Source organism: Mauremys mutica, chromosome 5 (genome assembly GCF_020497125.1).
Source record: "Mauremys mutica isolate MM-2020 ecotype Southern chromosome 5, ASM2049712v1, whole genome shotgun sequence".
NCBI lineage: Eukaryota > Metazoa > Chordata > Testudines > Geoemydidae > Mauremys > Mauremys mutica.
The window spans coordinates 43,537,978-43,560,677 of NC_059076.1; the positions used below are offsets into that span (position 1 = coordinate 43,537,978).

At 42.7% G+C, this 22,700-nt stretch overlaps 1 protein-coding gene and 1 long non-coding RNA gene across 2 annotated transcripts in view; one reads left to right on the plus strand and one right to left on the minus strand.

Moving 5' to 3' along the window:
- Positions 1–6,789, plus strand: part of MYOZ2 (myozenin 2) — a 31,636-nt gene extending 24,847 nt beyond the window's left edge. The window contains exon 7 of the mRNA XM_045018499.1: positions 6,558–6,789. Coding sequence (XP_044874434.1) covers positions 6,558–6,789 — 232 coding nt within the window. The remainder of the gene's footprint in view (positions 1–6,557) is intronic.
- On the minus strand, positions 1,531–22,495 carry LOC123371198. Its single transcript, XR_006579722.1, has 3 exons — positions 22,384–22,495; positions 20,988–21,080; positions 1,531–1,918 (listed from the first exon to the last, which is right to left on the minus strand). It is a non-coding gene; the product is annotated as an uncharacterized LOC123371198 (long non-coding RNA).
- Between the last annotated feature and the right edge of the window lie 205 nt (positions 22,496–22,700).

The following is a 22,700-nucleotide window of genomic DNA, read 5'->3' on the forward strand; positions in this document are numbered from 1 at the left end:
ATCCTGGAAACATGCAATTGATAAAATATTGAACAGATGAGCTGTGATGTCATAATGACATCACTGTGTTAGCTAGTCTCAGTCAGGGTTTCCAGTCCCACTGTGTCATTCCAGGAAGAATCACTTTCAGGACTTGGTAATTCCAAGTACAGTGCAATGCACAGGTACATTCACCATTAATCAGCAGAAGGAGAGAAGAAGTGGGATTGATGGCATGCCTGGCATGGAACTCCAAATGTAGTGTTCAGATTGTTCTTAGTACATTCAGCTATATTTGTTAAAATGACATTCTTTCATTTTAGAGAACAAATTTAGGATCCTTTCAGATCTGCTTGCTCAAGCACAACTACTAATGAAATCAATGGGACTTCACTAGGAGTTTTTCGTGAAGAAATGAGTTAGGTTTGTTGAATAAGACTCAGACAAGGATAACTTTAAATCAGGACTATTTTAGAAGTGTATGGAAGCTAGAAAAGGATTCAGAACTTTTTTGTGTGGAAATGTATCATTTGCCCCTTCCTGCAATACAGGGCCGAATCTTGACCACATGTCAATGGGAGTTTAACAATTGACTCCCAGCAGGATCAGATCTCAGGTCTAATGGTCTGATTTGGGGTTGGGTTTACACAACAGGAGCCTGGCAGCACTGGTAAGTCCACCAACGAGGAGGTTATGGTAGCAAAAAGCAGCTGAAGTCGCCTCCCCGATAAGGGCTTATAGATAACCAATGCAGTCTAAAATATATGTGGTATGGAGTAGAGCGTGTGGTCAGGGTGACCAGAATACACAGGCTCAGAGGATACCTTGAGCAGACTGCTAGTAAGGAACCTGTGGAGCTCCTGGTGAAAATTAGAGGTACCCTACTCTAATGGACATTCTATAGGAAACGGCAAAACCACTTGCTTTCCTTTAGAGATGAGTCTCCCGGGGGACACAAGCAGAATTAACTGGCACAAACGTAAGAATGTCAGCCTGGAATAATCTATCCAAGAATCGGTATGGAAAAGCCAGTGTGAATTATTTTTGTTAATTAGTTTATAATAGGAAATTAACTTAACCCCTTCTTTCCACTCTCTTTCCAGTGAGGAAAAATGTCAAAAATAGAATTATAGGTGACAAATAAAGCACTGCAGCATGCCTGCATCTGACAACAAGCAGGTTTGACTGGTTCTTCCTCTCCAACTAGATCAGTCCTTGCTCAGGCCTCTCCCTTCCCAATCTATTGCTTCCAAAACACTAAGGAATCCAGTCCATCTGGCTAGTGCTTTGCTTTACTGATTTACAAACTCTGGATCTGATCCTGCAAAATGCTAAGTGTCTCTTGCCAAGTGTTGAGTGCCCTCAACTTGCAGGAGGCAGGCACTGCCTTAGCACAGTCTAGCAGGCAGTCCGTCTCCTAAAGAGCGTGTCTAAATAGACAAGAAAGACATAGGGCAGGGGAGAGTGTATAACACACAAGCAGACAGCAACAAACATAATGTTAGTGCCATGATTTATTTATTTTTTATGACTGGGTTTAGTTAGGAGGGAAACAGTTAAACTAAAAGTAAAGTAAAGGGAGGGGGGACATTGAAGAGAATGAGGTGAGGGGAAGGGGCACAGGGACAGGAAGCAGAAGTGAAGAGGGAATGAAGCTGAGGTGAAGAGACTGTGAGGGAAGGGAAGGAGAGGATTGGAACAAACAGCCAATCGGCACATGCAATAAAAAGTCCAGCGGAATCTGTAGAAAAGTCTCTAGAATGTCCAAAGGATCCTGCTTTGGCTGCTTCTTCAGTCCTACTTAATGGTGTCTCTGCATGGTTCCAATCCTCTCTGCAGTTTTTCCCCAAGGCATCCTGGTGGGTGAGGGGACATCACCTGAGTCCTACTTTCTCCAGAGTGTGTGGGTGTGTCAGGAGCAGTTCTCCACTGCACAGCTCTAAGCAGAATGTTTAGGAAATGTTATTCACATTTTTAAAGAAATCTGGGCAAATGAAGGATTTTTTTTTAACTATTTTATTATATAACTATAGCAGCTAAACCAGCATAATTAACAACTTTCTCTCTCAATCTGTTAACCTTCAAAAATTTCAGATAAAAATTCTCTCCTTTATAGGAACAATTTAATAATGATTTTAAAAGTGAGGAAAAAAATAATGTGCACATATAGAGCAGGGGCTAAAAAAATACATGTATGTGCCATGATATTTTTAAATCACACATCAATATTTTAGGAATATGCAAAATGAATAATAAACCACTCCCTAGACTTCCTGCTGCCACTGCCTGAGACCAGCATTTTTTCTCCTATATTGTGCAATGACTATTTGGAATTTTTTAGGCAGTAGTTTTGGGTTACAGACAATGAATCAGAACTCAGATTATTTGCTTAATTTCCAAACAGTGCAGGATATTACAGCACCTTGTCATCATACAAGTTATTGCTCACAGGAAAATGTACTGATGCCATGAAGGACAAATTAACATTTATTAGCTGATTACTGCACTCTCTTTCATGCAGATCATCATGTATTTCTGCATAGCACACAGGTATGTGTAAATGAATAATCCAGTGAGGCCAGCTTTAGTATAGCAGTTATTCATTTTTTGTAAGTTCAAAAGATAGTTAGTGAATTTTCATAAAACGCACACATTTGAATGTGTTATCTACACCTATGTGCTCTACATATAGACAGAATTATAAAGGGAAGCAATTATTTCATAATATAAAATACTATAATAATAATAATATCAAAGTACAAACACAAAATTAACATTGATTATCCTTTTGTTAACTTACAAATCCATAAACATTAAAGATTACATGAACACTACCAGGAGAATATACATCTTAATTAGAGCAGCAATTAAAATGATCGTTATTTTCCAATAACATGTAGGTCACTGCACTCACTCTGTGCTGATTATAAAGTAATTATTTTTAATCAATAAGGTACAGTATAGAATTTGTCATGTGTAACCTGGAAGAAAATTAAACGGCTCGCTTAGACAGTCACTGTGTGTGAAGAGTGGCTGCTGCTACAAAATTTGGTCCTTTATGTATCAAAAGATGTCATTTTGGAGCCTTATCCAAAAACCATCCTCCATTCTCATGGATTGTGTGTGATCAGAACCTTTCACAAGGCATTTTCCACCTTGCCAGGATCAATTTTTGGAACCAGAGTTGGCTCTTCTTGGGATGATGTGAAAATGAGATAGACTCAGAAAAGGCTAAAATAGGGAAAGAACAAGTTAAAATGACTTGGACAAATCAGATGTGTTCAGTTCACCAGGGCCTGATGAAATGTATCCTAGAATACTCAAGGAGCTGACTGAGGGGATATCTGAGCCATTAGCGATTATCTTTGAAAAGTCATGGAAGACGGGAGAGATTCCAGAAGACTGGAAAAGGGCAAATATAGTGCCAATCTATAAAAAGGGAAATAAGGACAACCCAGGGAATTAAAGACCAGTCAGCTTAACTTCTGTACCCGGAAAGATAATGGAGCAAATAATTAAGCAATCAATTTGCAAACATCTAGAAGATAATAAGGTGATAAGTAACAGTCAGCATGGATTTCTCAGAAACAACTCATGTCAAACCAACCTGATAACTTTCTTTGACAGGGTAACAAGCCTTGTGGTGGATAGGGGGAAAGCGGTAGATGTGGTATATCTTGACTTTAGTAAAGCTTTTGATACTGTCTCACTTGACTCTCTCATAAACAAACTAGGGAAATGCAACCTCGATGGAGCTACTATAAGGTGGGTGCAAAACCGGTTGGAAAACTGTTCCCAGAGACTAATTATCAGTGGTTCACAGTCATGCTGGAAGGGCATAACGAGTGGGGTCCCGCAGGGATCAGTTCTGGGTTCGGTTCTGTTCAATATCTTATTTAATGGCACACAAAGTACACTTATAAAGTTTGCGGATGATACCAAGCTGGGAGGGGTTGTAAGTGCTTTGGAAGATAGGATTAAAATTCAAAATGAACAGGCCAAACTGGAGAAATGGTCTGAAGTAAATAGGATGAAATTCAATACGGACAAATGCAAAGTACTCCTTTAAGGAAGGAACAATCAGTTGCACACATATAAAATGGGAAATGACTACCTAGGAAGGAGTACTGTGGAAAGGGATCTGGGGGTCATAGTGGACCACAAGCTAATTATGAGTCAACAGTGTAATGCTGTTGCAAAAAAAGTGAACATCCTTCTGGGATATATTAGCAGGAGTGTTGTAAGCAAGACACGAGAAGTAATTCTTCCACTCTACTCCATGCTGATTAGGCCTCAACTGGAGTATTGTGTCCAATTCTGGGCACCACATTTCAGTAAGGATGTGGACAAATTGGAAGAAGTCCAGAGAAGAGCAACAAAAATGATTAAAGGTCTAGAAAACATGACCTATGAGGCAAGATTGAAAAAATTGGGTTTGTTAGTCTGGAAAAGAGAAGACTGAGAGGGGACACGATAACAGTTTTCAAGTATGTAAAAGGTTGTTATAAGGAGGAAGAAGAAAAATTGTTCTTCTTAACCTCTGAAGATAGGACAAGAAGCAATGGGCTTAAATTGCAGCAAGGGAGGTTTAGGTTGGACATTAGGAAAAACTTCCTGTCAGAGTGGTTAAGCACTGGAATAAATTGCCTAGAGAGGTTGTGGAATCTCCATCATTGGAGATTTTTAAAAGCACGTTAGACAAATGTGTCAGGAATGGTCTAGATAATATTTAGTCCTTCCTTGAGTGCAGGGGGCTGGACTAGATGACCTCTCGAGGTCCCTTCCAGTTCTATGATTCTATAATTCTATGTACCTAACTGCAAAATTTCAGTGAGCAATCTCTATGCACCACATAGAGTAGTCTAGTCTATAGTAGATACTTCCCTTTGATTTTTTTGTGGAATCTTAGGGTTTGCTTATCTGGCAGTGGGTATTGTTTTACCATGTATAACCTGCTAACATTCCAGTAAAATCTTCAATTGTTCTCGTTTGTTTTCTGCTGGTGTTCAGTTATTTGTTTTGGTCTGCACTGGAGGACCAGTAGCCCCAGGAACTCTAGACCAATGGATCCATTACTCTGTATCAAACCCAGAAAACCAAGTGGGTCAACTGAGAGCTCTCAGTTTTCAGCTGGAATTCACTTGGGTGTGCCACTACTTGTGTGGTTTTGTGGCAACCAAGAATCAAGGTCCAGTTAACAAATCTTAATTGCTTCTTTACTGGCCATAATCTAGATATATTCCAGGAAAACTATTTGATTGACTAACAGGTCTGGCCATATTTGGTACAATTTATTTCCGTTTGGTTAGGTTTGTTTACACATGGGGTTCTGGACAGGGCCGGCTCCAGGCACCAGTGCAGCAAACAGGTGCCTGGGGCGGCCAACGGAAAGGGGTGGCACGTCCGGCTCTTTGGCGGCAATTTGGCGGCGTGTCCCTCAGTCCCTCTTGGAGGGAAGGACCTGACATCGAATTGTCGCCAAAGAATGAAGCGGCGGCAGTAGAGCTGCTGCCAAAGTGCCACCGATGGTGGCTTTCTTTTGTTTGGTTGGGTTTTTTTGCCGCAGGGGCGGCAAAAACACTGGAGCCAGCCCTGGTTCTGGAACAGCTAAGGGAAAACTCTCAGCCCAGAAGTCTGCAAGTACAAAAGAATCACAAATTGTATGTGGAAATGTTGTTGTTTTAAAATATTTGCAAATTCATTTAACCATCTATGCTTGCTAAGTGTTTCTTATCTTTTGTCAAGCTAATCATCTCAGGAACATTTACCTTTAAATAACATTAAAAATACTGGCAGCAGATAATGGGCTAGATTCAAGCCTCTACCAAAAGAAACCCAGGAAGGGCTCTTGAGGCACAAAGTCTTCTTCAGAGAGTAGGTTTCAAATGCAACAATGTTTTTCACCAATTTAACTAGCCAGTTTCTAAACTAATTTAGTTAAATCAATACAACACTTGTGAGTAGATAGGGTCGTACATTGTTAATCCACTGACTTCAGCTTCATTACTTCTGATTTATAGCAGTGTAAGATCAGAATCAGGCTCTTACTGCTATAATTCACCTTCTTGAGGTCTGTAGTGCACATAAGACAGTAGAACCTGGTCCTTAATATGTCTAGAAGACAATATGTTCTGACTCTCAAAATAGGAGAAGAAGAGGCTGGAGCATATAGCAGACGTATCATTTGCAAAATACCTTCAGTGACTAAATCATCAATCATCAGGCACTCACTTTGTTACAACTTATTGTTCAATCATTTTTCCATCCAAATATTGGGTAACTATGACTATGAGAAAGGCTGAGAATAAACATGTATGTAAAGAAAAATTGTATAGGAACAAAAGAGGGGCACTGAAGAGAATTTGCCAGAAAAATAAACAATATATCGCTTTTCCAAAAGTTTTCCAAGAGATCTCAGAAAGCTAGGAATCATATTACTGTATTGAAAAAATGTCATACCAAATCAAACCAAATCAAATAAAAAAACAGATTATTCTTTTTCAGCTCTTGGGGCAAAAGAAAAATGGGTATTGTTAAAATCACATTTCACTTTTATTTTTCCCCCACCATCTTTACAGAGTTGCCACTCCATTTGGTGGTTTTGAGAGGGCATCAAAGCTGGTTAAATTCAAGGTACCAGATTTTAATCTACTGCTGCTAAATGATCCCAGGTTCATGATCCTCGCTAACCCTCTTTCTACCAGGAGGTCCTTCAACAGGACTCCTAAGGGATGGATGTCAGAGAATATTCCCATAGTGTTCATCCAGCCTTCGGATTCCAACACTGTTCCAGAAACGGATGACCTGTGAAAAGGAAGCTGTTGTTTTATATTTGATACAAAATGCTAAAAGCTGACTATAAAAATCAGCGTGTAATTATTTTGACTTTTTAATAGATGCTCCTTGCAACAACCTCCCTTGGTAGCTGGAGTCTAATAACTTCCAATATAGTATCCCATTTAATGAGTTTAATTTCATCTAGAGACCTAATATAAATAAAATAATTTGGCAACTATTCATTGACACGTTTTTGACTTTTGTCTGTCTATAATTTTATTTTTTTCACTTTTATTCTTTAATGAAAACTTAATGTTGTTTCAGACCTTTGCATTGCCACATTAAGAGCAGTTGTGATAAGGAAAAAATGACTCTGACATCATGGCATTCCATGTCTACTCTAGCAAATCCTCTCGATACCATGTCAGATTTGTTCAATATACTGTCAGTACTGCCTGCTTATTCTGGGATTTGGAAATGAAGCTTGGGCTCCAATCTTGCTCCCTCTGAGGTTAAAGCTCTTCAGTGAGAACAGGCTTATCAATTATGTTTTTGATGACTCTTGTATCACCACCAACAGTAAGTTCAGCTAGACGTGTAGAAAGTATATAGTAGATATATTTATAAGAAAGAGAGACTACAGAATGATATGGTGAGGTACAAAGGTTATACCTACATGAGTTTGAGGTGGTTCTGTTATTCACAACTGCAAAGACATGAATGAGTGAAGTACTGATGCCAAACGAATACTAATAAAATGAGCTAGGTCTTTATATCAAATGAATATCCTGCTTGAGAAATCCTTCTCTAGCCCTTCCATAGCCATAATGTAAATTTGCATGAGTGGTTTTTCTTTTCTGTCCAGGTTACAGAGTAGGATTCGGGTTTACTACAGTGTATAAGAATTTTCTTGCATGTTGTACAGTAGTAACCCCCGATGTATTAGGAAAATGAAGGATTGGGCTGAACAGAAGCTGATATGATTCAGATTCACACACAAAGCAGATAAACGAAATAAAAAGGTGCCATTTTAATGTCTTTTTTCAGATTAGAACTTCATTTTTAATAAGAGGCAAAACATCAATTTAATAACTGATTTGTCATTAATCTTATCTTTTGTTTGGGAAGGATACAACATTTCATGTTATATTTTTAAATACACAATATGGTAACAATACATTTTGAATAAAGAATGTCAGTTTTGGGGAATAGGTTGTGAATTTTGTCTGTAAAAACTCTCTTTTAATGTGTACTGAATCCATTCTTAAGGGACTCATGATGCATGTGACTCACGTTAACTTTCTGATCACAAATATACACGTTCATATGCCTGTTTTTCTTGTGAAATGAGTGGATGTGTATAAAGTTTTACAAGATTCACAACTACATGCAACCCCAAACTTTAGATCACAATTAAACCCCACCCTATGGCGATGGCTACAATAGAGAGTTTACAGCAGCACAGCTGCTCCGATGCTGCCACTCTAAGCCAACAGGAGAGAGCTCTCCCATCAGCTTAATTACCCTAGTCCCTGCGAGCAGAGAAGCTCTCCCACCAACATAGCACTGTCCACACCAGCACTTAAGTCAGTTATGTCGCTCAAGGGTGACTAATACACACCCCTGAGCAACATAACTTATGTTGACTTAAGCTGTAGTGTAGCCATAGCCTATATGATGTAGCAATGGCTAGACAAATGAAATGCATCAAGACACTACTTTTTCAAAGGCATTTCTCTAACTGATGATGTTGATCCATAATGAGTTCATCTACAAAAGTGAGTGATTCAGCGAGGAGCAGATGTGACTGAGGTAAAGAGTCATAGAATAAGAAGTAAAATGGGGAGACCGGAAGGCTTAAGAGAGTTAAAGAGTAACCATGGATGAATAGTTTTAACACTGGAAAGAGGTCATGGAGGTACATTTCCAAATGAGTTGAAGCCTACCCTCCACTTTTGTGGTTTTAATTTGTACCTGCAAAAATTGCACAGGCATTTCAATTGTGGGTTCAAGTCAGGTAGTTAGGGGCACAAATTCTCTGATTTCTCGCCTGCAATTGATTTTGTGGCACAAGGGTGAACACAAATTGTACAGATGTCAATTGCACCTACCAAACAGAGGCTGGTCCTTAGCTCTTTTGAAAATTTAACCCCATCCTGCCCAGGAGTCAGTTTTAGGAAATTTATTGTTGTTAATATATAAAATGATATGAGCAATGACACTAAATATGAGTTCCCCAATTCTGCAGGTGTCACAAATAGACTAGAAGTAAAGTAAATAATGAGGAGCATTACAGCCAGATTCAAAGCAATCCGAATTGTTTAATGATTGGGCCAGCAGATGACAAACATATTTCAATGCATGAAATTGCAAAAAAACTAGTCTGTGAGCATAGCTCAAGTCAGGGGAATATGAGCTAAATAAAAGAATAATCCAGCATCTTGATCAGGAAAAGGATTAGCAGATTAGCCTACACTACAAATTTATGTCAGTATACACCCCTGAGTGATGTATAGTGACCTAACTCCCGGTGGCTTCTCCTGTTGACATAGCTACCACCTCCCATGGAGATGGTGTAACTACGCTGATGGAAGAAGCTCTCCCACTGGCATAAGTAGACTCTTCACTAAGCATTACAGCGGCGCAGCAGCCCCCTCCCACTCCAAATCATAGTATGCTAGGTCTCAAATGTGCAAAATGATCCACTTGATCCACCTTTACTGTGCAGAGTTCCACTAAAGTAAACAAAACTCTGTACCTGTGTACAGGTCCACTCAGGGAGCTTCAATTTGCAGGATAGGAAATTTAGGGCACCTTTCCATTGACTTCAATGTGTTTTGGATTGGCTATTTACTTTGTGAGGCACTTGCAAGATGCCATTGGGATACTCCATGCAGTTACAATACCACTGGAAATATATTATTGTCTTTGGATACATAGAGAAGGGCATTGCTGAAGAGTCTAATTCATGATTCAAGAGTAAGGATTTGGGCTTTTCCTTAGGGCTTGGCTACACTTACAAGTTGCAGCGCTGGGAGTTACAGCGCTGGTCATGCAGCTGTGTAGGGCCAGCGCTGGAGTGTGGCCACACTGACAGCTACCAGCGCTGCAGTGTGGCCACACTTGCAGCACTTTCCAGCGCTGTATTGAGAGGTGCATTGTGGGCAGCTATCCCACAGAGCACCTCATCCCGTTTTGGCGCCGTTTTGGCGCCGTTTTGGCGCTGAGTATTGTGGGAAGGGGAAGGAAGTGTGTGGGTCATTCCGCTTCCTGTTCCAACGCCCCGTGGTGCATCGCTTCACATCCCAGCATTCTGTCTTTCTGGCAACGTTTGGCGCCATTGTGAGTGTCTTTCTGCTCTGTGTGTGAATCGCGATTTCTGTGGGAAATGGAGCCCGAGCTGCTGAGGACTGTGCTGATGAGTGTCACTAGCACAACACGTTTGGCAGTCGAGCTATTCCTTCAGCTCCAAAGTGACAGTGAGGAGTCTGACGATGATATCGATATCGATTCTCCTGCCGCGTGTGACACCAAAGTGCTTGTGGCATTCACAGAAATGCTCAGCACCGTTGAACGCCACTTTTGGGCTCGGGAAACAAGCACTGAGTGGTGGGATCACATTGTCATGGAAGTCTGGGATGACGAGCAGTGGCTGCAGAACTTTCGTATGAGAAAAGCCACTTTCATGGGACTGTGTGCTGAGCTCGCCCCCACTCTGCGGCGCAAGGACACAAGATTGAGAGCTGCCCTGATGGTGGAAAAGCGGGTGGCTATTGCAATCTGGAAGCTGGCAACTCCAGACAGCTACCGGTCGGTCGGGAACCAGTTTGGTGTGGGAAAGTCGACCGTGGGAATCGTTTTGATGCAAGTTTGCAAGGCAATTAATCGCATCCTGCTAAGAAAGACCGTGACTCTGGGGAGCGTGCAGGACATTGTGGATGGCTTTGCACAAATGGGTTTCCCTAACTGTGGAGGGGCGATAGATGGGACGCATATTCCTATTCTGGCCCCCCCCCACCTGGCATCAGAGTACGTTAATCGTAAGGGGTATTTCTCTATGGTTCTCCAGGCGCTTGTGGATCACCGCGGGCGTTTCATTGACATTTACACAGGCTGGCCTGGAAAGGTGCATGATGCACGCATCTTTCGGAACAGTGGCCTGTTCAGGAAGATGCAGGCAGGGACTTTTTTCCCAGACAGGAAGATCACAGTAGGGGATGTTGAAATGCCCACTGTGATCCTTGGAGACCCCGCGTACCCGTTACTGCCTTGGCTCATGAAACCCTATACAGGGAAGCTTGACAGGAGCAAGGACCGGTTCAACTACAGGCTGAGCCGGTGCAGAATGACTGTGGAGTGTGCTTTTGGGCGTTTAAAAGCCCGCTGGAGATGTCTGTATGGGAAGCTAGACTTGGGGGAAAGCAGCATCCCCGCAGTTATATGCGCTTGCTGTACCCTCCATAATATTTGTGAAGGGAAGGGTGAAACATTCAGTCAGGCATGGACCACCGAGGTTCAAGTCCTGGAGGCTGAATATGCACAGCCAGAGAGCAGGGCTAATAGAGAGGCCCAGCACATGGCTACAAGGATTAGGGATGCCTTGAGGGAAGAATTTGAGGCTGAAAGCCAACAGTAATGTTTGCTGCCTTGCATGGGAGTGAATTGCACTGTTTACACTGTTATTCTATTATCCCTAATAATAATATGATTTGCAGTGCCTCTTTCTTTACTGGGCTAAGGTATCTTTAACTATCTGCTATAATAAAGACTGTTTTCAAAGCCAAGAATTGTTTTATTGAAAAGAAAAAAACTTCCTTGACAGACAGACAGACAGACAACATTTCATGAAAACAAGAGGGAAGGGGTGTGGGTTGGTGAACTGTACAGTCACAAGTTTGCATATGTCCTGTCTGGAGTGCTGTTTAACGAATCCTGCACTTCAGGGTGCATATACTGCATGGTGATGGGGGTTGAGTGCAGAGGGTAAGGGTGGTGGTAGGTATCAGGGCTGGTTGGTGAACGTACAGGTGTTGGAGGCAGCTGGTGGTGGTAAGAACCTGAATGCTGGGGAAAGGCGGTTTGAGCTGACATTGGGGCACAAGGCAAAAAGCTTTGGGACGGGGGGGGGGGGCTGTGGGGCAGCACGGGACTGCTCTGCCTGCATGGCTACCAGGGGCGGCTCTAGAAAATAGGCTGCCCCAAGCAGCGCGGTGTGCTGCGCCGCCCTTCCTCGGTCCCGCGGCGGGTCCCCTCTTCCCGCGGCTCCGGTTGAGCTCCCGCGGCAGGTCCACCGGAGCCCCGGGACGAGCGGACCTCCCGCGGGCACGGCTGCGGACGGTTCGCGGGTCCGGCGGCTCCACTTGAGCTGCCGCAGTCATGCCTGCGGGAGGTCCAGCTGAGCCGCGGGACGAGCGCCCCCTCCGCAGTCATGCCTGCGGCAGGTCCGCTCGTCCGCGGCTCCGGTGGACCTCCCGCAGGCATGACTGCGGCAGGTCCACCGGCCCAGCCTGCCGCCCCCTAGATTTGGCCGCCCTAGGCAACAGCTTGGTTTGCTGGTGCCTAGAGCCGCCCCTGATGGCTACGATAGCCTGGAGAGAGTCCGCTTGGCGCGACAGGATGTCTAGCAGCTGGTTTGTGCTTTTCCTCTTTGCCACAGCGTTTCTACGCCAATGTCTCTGGGGGATCATGCTTTCCTTCTCTCTCCACTCCTTCAATTCCTTTCTCTCTGTAGCAGAGTGATGAAGAACAGTTTTCAGCATGTCCTCTTTGCTCTTTCGGGGATTTTTTCTCAAATTTTGAAGCCTCTGTGCAGTGGAACATCTGCTCAGTCCAGTAGTCAAGGTCACTGTAGAAACCCAGAAATGACAACATTTAACAGGGGCAGCATTGTATCCACTATCTCCAGACATGAATTGTTACACTGAGGGAGTTCTCACTTTAGCATTCTTTTACCACACGCATAACACGACAGAAGCCACGAAATGGTGAGTGAGGGGTGCTTATAGAGGGAGAAGTGGGGCTTGATTGATAGAGGGGAGCTGGTTGCTTCGGGTAATCTGGAGTGATAGAGGGGTTGAGTGAAGATGCAGCTGCAGGGGTGATCTTCACTATCTCCCTATCTCTTCACTAAAGAGTCTCCCAACATTTTTCACAGGAGTTAATCCTGCAAGATGTCTCCCTGCTGCGAGTCACTAGGGAACAGCGGGAGGCTCTTTTACAGCAATGTGGATTCCGCCCGCGACCCTACGCGGCTTGCCTGTGTTCAGAAATGGTCCCCCCCCCACTCGCAGCACAGTGGCGCGGACGCGTCAGCGTGACTGGGACAAGAAACACAGTGGCTCTGCCTATAAACCTGCGCAGGCATATTGCCCACGCTCTGGCTGAAACTTTTGCTGAGATAACTGAAGCAGATTACCGCGACGTGATAGACCACATCAACGGGCTATTCTAGTCTGGCATGCATGCAGCCATAACCCCCCTTCCTCTCCAGAAACATTTCCACCCAGAAAATAAAAGCCGCTTACCGTTAACCCGCTCCTCTGCTTGTCCTTCTGCAACTGCTGGCTGCTGCGATTGGGTACTTTCCTCCTGGCTTGAGAAGAGCTCCTGGCTGCATGCCCACTCTGGGGTGTCTTCCCCCATCCCAGTAGCTTCACTCGCGGTTTCCTCCCCCCCCCCGCCGCCTCCGCCTCCGCCTCCTGTCCCCCAGCCTGCTCAGAAGTGTCCATCGTTGTCCTGGGATTGGCAGTGGGGTCACCCCCAAGTATCTCGTCCATCTCCCTGTAAAAACGGCAGGTCGTGGGGGCAGCTCCGGATCGGCGATTCCCCTCGCGGGCTTTGTAATAGGCACTCCGCAGCTCTTTAACTTTCACCCTGCATTGTAGTGCGTCCCGATCATGGCCCCTATTCAGCATGGCCCTTGATATCTGCTCAAAGATATCGTAATTCCTACGGCCGGAGCGCAGCTGTGCCTGCACAGATTCCTCCCCCCAAACACTGATGAGGTCCATCAGCTCGCCATTGCTCCATGCTGGGGCTCGTTTGCCACGTGGAGGCATGGTCACCTGGAAAGATTAACTGATTGCATTCCATACCTGGCTGCAGCAAACAGGAAGGAGATTTTTAAAATTCCCGGGGCATTTAAAGGGCGGGTCACCTGAGGCAAGAGCAGTAGAGTGCAAACTGATGAGCAGAGTGGCTGAACAGGAATTCTGGGATACCTCCTTATTCCCTGGAGGACAATTAAAGCGCTGGTGAGTGTCCACACCTGCTGAGCAGCGCTGGATCACCAGCGCTGCACTCCTTATACCCCTGCCGGGATGGGTTTTCAGCCAGCGCTGCAACCAGGGAGTTGCAGCGCTGGTTGTGCCCTGCAAGTGTGGACGGGGTGTAATTGCAGCGCTGGAAAGCCTCCACCAGCGCTGCAACTTGTAAGTGTAGCCAAGCCCTTACTGATAAAGAGATGGCCTGGAGGTGACAGAATAAAAGTTTCCAGGGACTGGCAAAGTCAAGAGAAACATTTTTTTTTAACATTGATTCTTCTAAAACTAAGGAAAATGACTGACAAAATGGATTAAATGGGGAACTGAGGCACAGCTGCTTTATGCATAGGTAAACAACCTTAAGGAATAATTTGCCAGCAAGTACAGAGTACAAATGAGTCCATGAGACACTTTTGTTTCCAGAAAAGGAGAGGATAGTAGAATATGTTAAAAATGCAGGAAAGTAGAGGAAGTAAGGGCACATTTTGAAAAGGCTAGCAGGCCTTTATATGTATATTGAGCTAGAAGGTCGTTTCTTGTCCCTAAAATTTTCTGTGCTTTGTTCTCATTTACGCAGGGCACCTTTACACTACTCTGGTAAACATTTCCATTGCCAGAGTGTGTAAAGGAACCTTAGTATAAATGAGAACCAAGTCCTCCATTTTTCAAATTATGCAATATATTTTGTGTGATAGTCTCCTCCTACTAGAGTATGCAAAATCAAGTGGAGGGGGAGTACTTCGATGAAAAACTCCATAGAGTAAAAGTCCTCAAAGATAAATGCAATGTACTTCTATTTATCCAGAACAAATGTCATGAAAAGTCAGGGTTCATGGCCTCTAATGGCTATAGAAGGCTGAGGATATGCAGGTATCAGTTGTAACTATGATGTTATTTGTACAGAGGTGTAGTCAGAGATGGCAGCAGCTATGTGTTGGAAAGAAAGCTAGTCTTAAATCCATGTGGTCTTTCTCCCCATTTCAACAAGATTTTTAGCCAATTTGTTCTTCTCGTTGCTGCATAAAGAGTGTCTTTGATAGCTGGTTCCAGGAAATGAGAATGTGCCTCCCATATTACAGTCTTAGGTTACCAAGTATCTGCCTTTAGAAAGAAATGTTAGACTGAAGTTCTCATGTTTATCCTGTACTTTGATGTAAAGTTCCCTAATTACATATATACTTCTCAGAGGTCCTGATTGTGTCAATCTGTCTTCTAATCCAAATATCTGCTCCTGTTCTTCATAATCCAAATATCTCACTCTTCTGGAAATAAATTCAGATTATATTAACTCCTAATGTGTGCTTTAATTCATTTAATAGGATTTTGCTTTTAGCAAATCTCAGAGGCAGAAATTAACTGGTTAATCTGAAGATAGAACAAAACATGAAGGATTGAACTCCTGGCCCCACTGAAGGCAAGAGGAATTTTGCCATTGATTTCAGTGGAGCCAGGATGTAGTTTATTTTTATCAGATCACAAAGTATGTCAAACAAATATTTGTATGTGAAGTTTATGCCACTATTTCATCCAATATGCTCCCAAGAGCAGAATTAATCCTGTGAGAATAAAGGTATAGGGCTAACCATACAGGAAGTTGGACTGGAGTAGTACATTAGTAAAGATGGAAACTGTCCTGATTCTTCCTCCAAAATTCAGGTAGATTGATTGAAACTACAATAAAAAACAGAATTTTTCAACAAAAAGAGGAATATGCTATGACAGGGACAAATTCACCAACAGAGGTGAGGAAGAAATTTTCTTAATAGGCAGGATATTCCATAATTGTCCACTTTTGTGTTTTTTGCACCTTCCTCTGAAGCAGCCAGTACCAGCCACTGTCAGAGACAGAACTATGGATTAGATGGACAATGGGTGTGAACCAGTATAGAAATTTCTTGGTACCAAAGAATTTTTTTCCAGCTCAGCTCTTGTACAGTATAGAACCTAATGACCAGCTGCTGCCGTTCCTGAGACATCATAGTAACCTGTACAAAGTGTTCTGAGACATACTTGGGACATGAAGATAACAAACTATCCTCTAAAATGGATAATAAAAGCCGTATATGGAAAATGAAATACTATATAAGTTAAGGCAGAGCTACTCAAATTGTGGTCCATAGATCACAAGCAGTCCTGTGGAGCACTTCTTGGTGGTTCCCAGAGAGTTGGATGGTCACATGGTGCTGGTTCCTTCTTATTATTTCCAGAGGCTACATTTTGTTGAAAGGCAATTACAATACATTAAATTATTTCCTAATATTACTTTCCGTGTCTGTAGTTGTTGTAGTTGCCACAGAGATATTATATGATTGTGAGGGAGACGGAAGGTGCTCCAGAAGATAATTTCTGTATTAAAAATGTACTCAGCACTGATAAAGTTTGAGAAACATGATGTTAAAGTGTCATGGGTCAGTCAATTAAATGCTGTTAACATCAGAGACTCTGTTATACCAAACTCATATAAGAAATACACAGCAGGAGTCCAATTTTCAATTGGGACTCCTCCATAAGTCAGCCACATCCCTCATTTGGATGAGGGTACTGAGGAATGTACATTATAAACATACACAGCTAAGTGTTACTATGAGCATCCAAATGTGGAATTTGGACATCGTATTAAGGACCCTTCTACATTTTGGATGGGAGTCTGACCCATATAAAGTCAACAGCAAAACTCCCAGGGTAGGATCCACAAAGAGATGTGAGGATTGCAACCCTGATCATTGCAGCACCTACCTTTTAGGCATCTAAAAAAAATCACAGAAACAACACTAGAATCCACAAAGCCTGAGTAAGGTGCCTATAGACTAATATACCATGAATGGGGAGAGATAGGCACATTAGAATGCAGTCCACAAAGCCAGCATACTAGGCGGGGGCTGCCAAAACTAGCCAATGGAAGATGCTGATCAGAGGGATGTTTTCTAAGTCCCATAGCTCTCACGGAGATAAAGCCTGGGCTGTAAGGAGGTGCCTATTTCTGCTTCTGATCCATGAACCAGGGGAAGACAGGCATTCAGTCATGTGTGATGCTGAAACAAAACAGCCAGGGAAAAAGGATCCTGAGCTTGAGCCTAGTGGGTAGGGTACTAACCCAGATTGTGGGAGACCCTATGTTCAAGTCACACCTTCTCCTGAGGGAGAAGGTACTTGAACAGGGAGCAGCCACTTCTCAGATGAGTGCCCTAACCATGAGGCTATAGAGTCATTCTAACACTTTCTTTGGCCAAATTGATATTTAATTATTTAATTAAAGTGGAACAACTTCAATAAGAAAGATTGAGAGAGACTCACATCAGAATATTCCATTGCTTAATGACTACAGCACTCACTTGTGAGGTGAAGATTCCTCATCAAATCACTTCCCATCAGGTAGAGGGGAGGATAACTTGAATTGGAAGGTTTCCACATTCTGAGTGAGTAATCTGTGCTCTAGGTCAGATGTGATAAAGGAGGTTCTCCTCCTGTCCCCACTCCTGTCTGTTTTGAATGACTTTACCAGCAGGGTCAAATGTGGTAGGTAGTCTTTCTGAGTACTCCAACTTGACTGGACCCCCGTATACTAATCAGGTGGCTGAATGCCTGTCTTCCCTGGTTTGTGAATTGCTCTGGGGCTTAGGCAGGAGATACATGTCCAGATATCTAGAGTGAGGCACCAGTGTGAATTCTCAGAGGCATTCACATAAGTGCCTAGGGAACTTTTACTGCAAAAACTTGGGCACCAAACGAGTTAAGGCACCTACAGGATTAGGTGGCAGCTGAGCAGTTTTGTGGATTGCAGTGATGCCTAAAAGTGGGACTTAGGAACCTAAGTACCTTTGTGAATTGCACCCCCAATGACTAAAATGGGATAGGATTCCACTCTTAATGTCCAGACCTAATGACTATATACTACAGAGATCAAGTTAGAAATCAGCTCACTATGAGTCACAGGCATTATTTACTGAAATGAAAGTTACATTTACTACACAAAGTTTACAGAAACTGGATCTAATAACAGGAGAAAGGCAGCTCTTGTGTCACTAAAGGACAAGATTTGGAGTCAGAAAACCAGGGCTCTGTTGCAGGCAGATTTTGGGCAAGACATTTAATCTATTTCTGCCTCAATTCCCCCATTAGTAATATAGGGATAATATTTCCCTAACTCATAAGGATATTGTGAGACTAAATTCAATAATATTTGTGAAAGACACTGAGATCCCTAAATCACGGTAAGTGTATAAGTAGCAGAGAACGAAGTGAGCCAGCTATTCTTGCAAAAACAAGTAGAGATCAAAATGTTTAATAAGGGTTGCAAAAGAACATTCTGAACTCTGCCAAGTTGGGAGATGATTGTACCAGCAGACTTATTAATGCAGGAATTTTTTCACGCTGCTGTCTCTGAAGGACAGAATTTTGTGCATTTTCTAAAATAGTTATTTATTATTAGTTATTTAACCTCCAATAGTCAATATTTTAAACATCCTTTTTTCTTATGAAAATAGATACAAATAAACAATAACCAAAGTAGCTACAAATCTGTCCCCCTTTTCTGTGGGTGTAGAGGCCCTCTTGCAATAGAATTAGTGTATTTCCTTTGAGGTGGGAGAGGTGAAAGGAAAGAGTAGGATTTAAGGGGGCTGTGCAGTGCAGGAGAAATCCTACATGGCACAGAGACCAGGTCCCAGAGATCTCCCTGTGTGCCACCACACCACATCTGTTTATATTCAGCCCTTCCAAATACCATAATGGAGATTCCAGTGGCTGTGGAGTAGCCGGGGAGACTCTTCTGCCTTTTTCACTGCCAATTTTCCCCAATACAGTTCATGTACCATCTCATTCAAGATTACCTGCTAAACCACTATGAATGATAGTTTCAAATGAGCAGAACAATGTTTGAAGTATGTCAGGATCTTCCGAAGCTGGGCCACTGTAAGCCATGAAGGATCACGGGTGTTATCTCAGGTCAGACTAAATGAAAGTTTTTCCCCTTCCTTAACTCTGACAGCTAAATTCCAGCACTGGGTCATTCTTTGACTTCTTAATCAGAGCACTTTAGATATTTTCAGGGAAACAGAAAAACAAGACTATTTAGTTCAAATAGGCAGAAGGTGACCAAACTGACCACTTATTGCAGGTGTTTATTTCTGAACTAAACTGGAATGTGCTTATTCTGTGCTATAGTTCTGCAATGTTTGAAATATATTTCACTGACTGGGGGATGGCTGGGGAAGCGATGCTGAAGCTAAAATGTGAGGGAAAACACAGAGAGTCTGATGAAAAAAATCACAGGCTCATCATGTTTCATGGTACTTCAGTCTATCCTTCTGCCAGATAGTCTTTTGTGAACAATAACAATGGTGAGAGCAGAAACAGCAGGGGAAGGAAGGTGGAAAGCAGCAGGATAGAAAAGAGAGCATAGTTTTGGTTTGAGAATGAAAACATGAGCAGGAGGAAATTGCCCCAAGCCAGATACCAGTGTGTTTCTCTGATAGGAGGGAACACAAATCATCCAGGACTGGCTGTAAGTTTGGCAGCCTCTGTGTACTTCAAGGCAGCGGCATTTATATCCTCTTCTTACAGCACAGTGTATTTATCAACCTTTCCTAGATCTGACATCAGTTTGAGATTGGGTCTGTGAGTGTATATTTGGTGTCCATGAGTGGATGCATGCATTTTACCACAGGTTATTGAAACAAAAGAGAACAGTGAAATTTTCCTGAAGAAAACCCTATGGCCAAGATTTTCAAGAATCGGTCCCTAGGGTTTGATTGTCAACTCTATATTTTGGTTTCTAAACAAGAGGCTGATGAGTACTCAGAAGTCAATGGTACTGCTGGTTTCTCAAAACTTATGAAAATCAAGCCATTTATTTAGCGGCCTGAATATGTATTTAGGATTCCAACTTTCGGGAATATGTATTTAGGATTCCATCTTTGAAAATCTTGGCCTACTTTTCTTAAAAAATAGGACATAAATAAATTTTAGATGACTTCAAGGAAACTACTCCTGGCACTATGCTTAGCATTTTCAGAGAAATTAGCACTGTTGATAAATAAACTGGAGAAACATTAACAATCAGTTTAGTGTAGATGAAACAAATAAAGGAAAAGCAAAGTTTACTGTGTGTTTGCTGTTATGTCTAGAGGGAAGTGAGGAGTAAGAAAAAAGGGATGAATGTTTATGTTCTGTGAAAGCTCCCCTAATGAGATAACACCTGTGATCCTTCATGCCTTACAGTGGCCCAGCTTCGGAAGACCCTGACATACTTCAAACATTGTTTATGGCTAGCAATTATTTCTACTCATTTGAAACTATCTTTCATAGTGGTTTACCAGTAATTTTGAGTGTGAGGGTACATTAACTGTACTGGGGAAATCTGTAGTGGGAAAGGAGAAGAATCTCCTGGCTACTCCACAGCCACTGTAATCTCCACTATGGTATTTGGAAGGACTGAATATACACAGATGTGGTGTGGCAGCACACGGGGAGATCACTGGGACCTGGTCTCTGTGCCATGTGGGGATTTCTCCTGCACTGCACAGCCCCCTTAAGTCCTGCTTTTTCCTTTACCCCCTCCTACCACAGAGGAAATGCACTAATTCTGTCGCAAGAGGGCTTCTACACAATAGAAAAGGGGGAAAGATTTGTAACTACTTTGGTTATTGTTTATTTGTATCTATTTTCATAAGAAAAAAGGATGTTTAAAATATTGACGGTTGGAGGTTAAATAAAAACAAGTAGTAATTGAGAGGCATGCTTGGCTTATTTAATTTTAGAAGATCTAGCCCAGTTCCTGTTAAAACTTGGCCAATATGTCTTCATCATGGGAAAACATCTTGTGTGTCCACTGTGTAAGTTGCATAACATTGGAGGGAATGTAAAGGCACAGAAACACTCATTTGTATAGCTGAACAAAAAACATTGTTGCAATAATACATAGGCACTGTTGAAATAGACATAGACATAGGAAAAACTCCTGGTATCTACCTAACTTTCCAGGGCAGGGTCTTTTTTGGTACACATCTTTTCCAAACTTGATTAGCCTTGATTGAACAGGTCTTCTCTGAACATCCAATGTACCTAATATATGGAAAAGACACTCAGATGTGTTAAGGGTCTCCCCACACCTGTATTGTGCCCTGTGTCTTGTGTTTTGTTTTTTTTCGCTGTTAATTTCTAAGCTCCCATCTGCTCTCCTGATTCCCAAGAGTACATGGTGCTGATGATCTGCCAGACTGAGGCCATAACTAATTGCTCCCTATAGTCATCCGGTTTGGAACTATGCCTCCTATTTTAACTTTCCCTTTGTACAAAACAATCACTTTACTACTGTTTTAGACATTCTACTAGGATGTGAATATTCCTATACTCTACAGAAATAAACATCAATTCCTATAACATGGTCACATTCTTCCACAGCCCTTGACTAAGTATGCTACAGGTCATGTCTTGACAATGACTACAGCAGAAAATCTTTTAACCCCTATAGTACTGTTATGAGTTTGTACCACTTATTCTAGTTTTAAAAAACTCTCCTTTTAGTTCCTTTCAGGGTTCCTGTGCCACTTGTGTCATTCTCAGTCTGAATAGTGTAAAAGTTGTATTAAAATTCTCCAGACTGGCAGAGAATCTTAAAATATACCATAATTAAAGGCCAACAGACTAGATTTCCTCTGTGAAGAAAAACTAGAGAAGAAATGGGTATAAGCCAATATAGCTTCATGAGGGACATCTTAAAGATCAGAAGTTAAAAACAAATTTTACTGGAAAAAATCATAAGCAACAAAATAAGAATACACAGAGAAAAGAGAAAAGGTAAGCAAAAACTCAGAATAAACTCCCTAATCTTACTTTGGGATCCACAGATCTTTGTGGCATCCTAGTGAAGTAATGCAGAATTGAGCACTAAATTGATGCCAGCTAAAGGGGTAAGTGGAATAAGAAGTGTTTTTACAAATATATCAAAGGAAAAAAGAAGTGCTAAAACTTCCTCAACAAAGGCCTTTGTGACTATATCTAGAGGAGAGTTGTGATCCCGTTTGAACATAGACAGGGTTTGTCCAGGCTTGAATTGACAAGTGTGTTAGTTAACGCAAGTTAATTGACCATCAATGATTTAAGGCTGGATCACCAGCTCTGGTCTAGACAAACTGTGTGTGTGTCTGTCTCTGCTACCGCTCCATCGTGAGTGACTCTTTTAGCGCAGTATTAATAAGTAACAGAGCCCGCTCCACGCCAGAGTCCTTTGCCCTGATGGTTGGGGGCAGAGTCCACCCTCTGGGCCCCACCTGCCCTAACACATAGGGGGCAGCAGAGGGAATGTGGCCAAGTCTTGCGGTTTCAACACTATTTATTTAGTAATTTTTTAGTCACAGGTACTAACCACGCATGCGCTGCTCCACGCTGATCGACACACCCACCCATAAGTCTCTCTCCGGTTGAGGCGGGACACGACGTTTTGATTGGTTTGGCGTGTTATACGTCACTCCCCTGCTCTTCCAATCGCCGTCAGGGTGCTTTCAATTCCCCTCCTCTCCCCGGTTGCGAAGACCGCGTCTTCCTCACCCGCGGCGCGCGCTGGAGGTCGCCGTGGTTTGTGAAGATCCGGGCTATTGAGACGCGCTCCCCCCCCCTCCCCTTGCGCCGCCGGCTCTCGGGCGCGCGCCGCCAAACCACCTAAGCGGTCACGCGCCAGCCGCC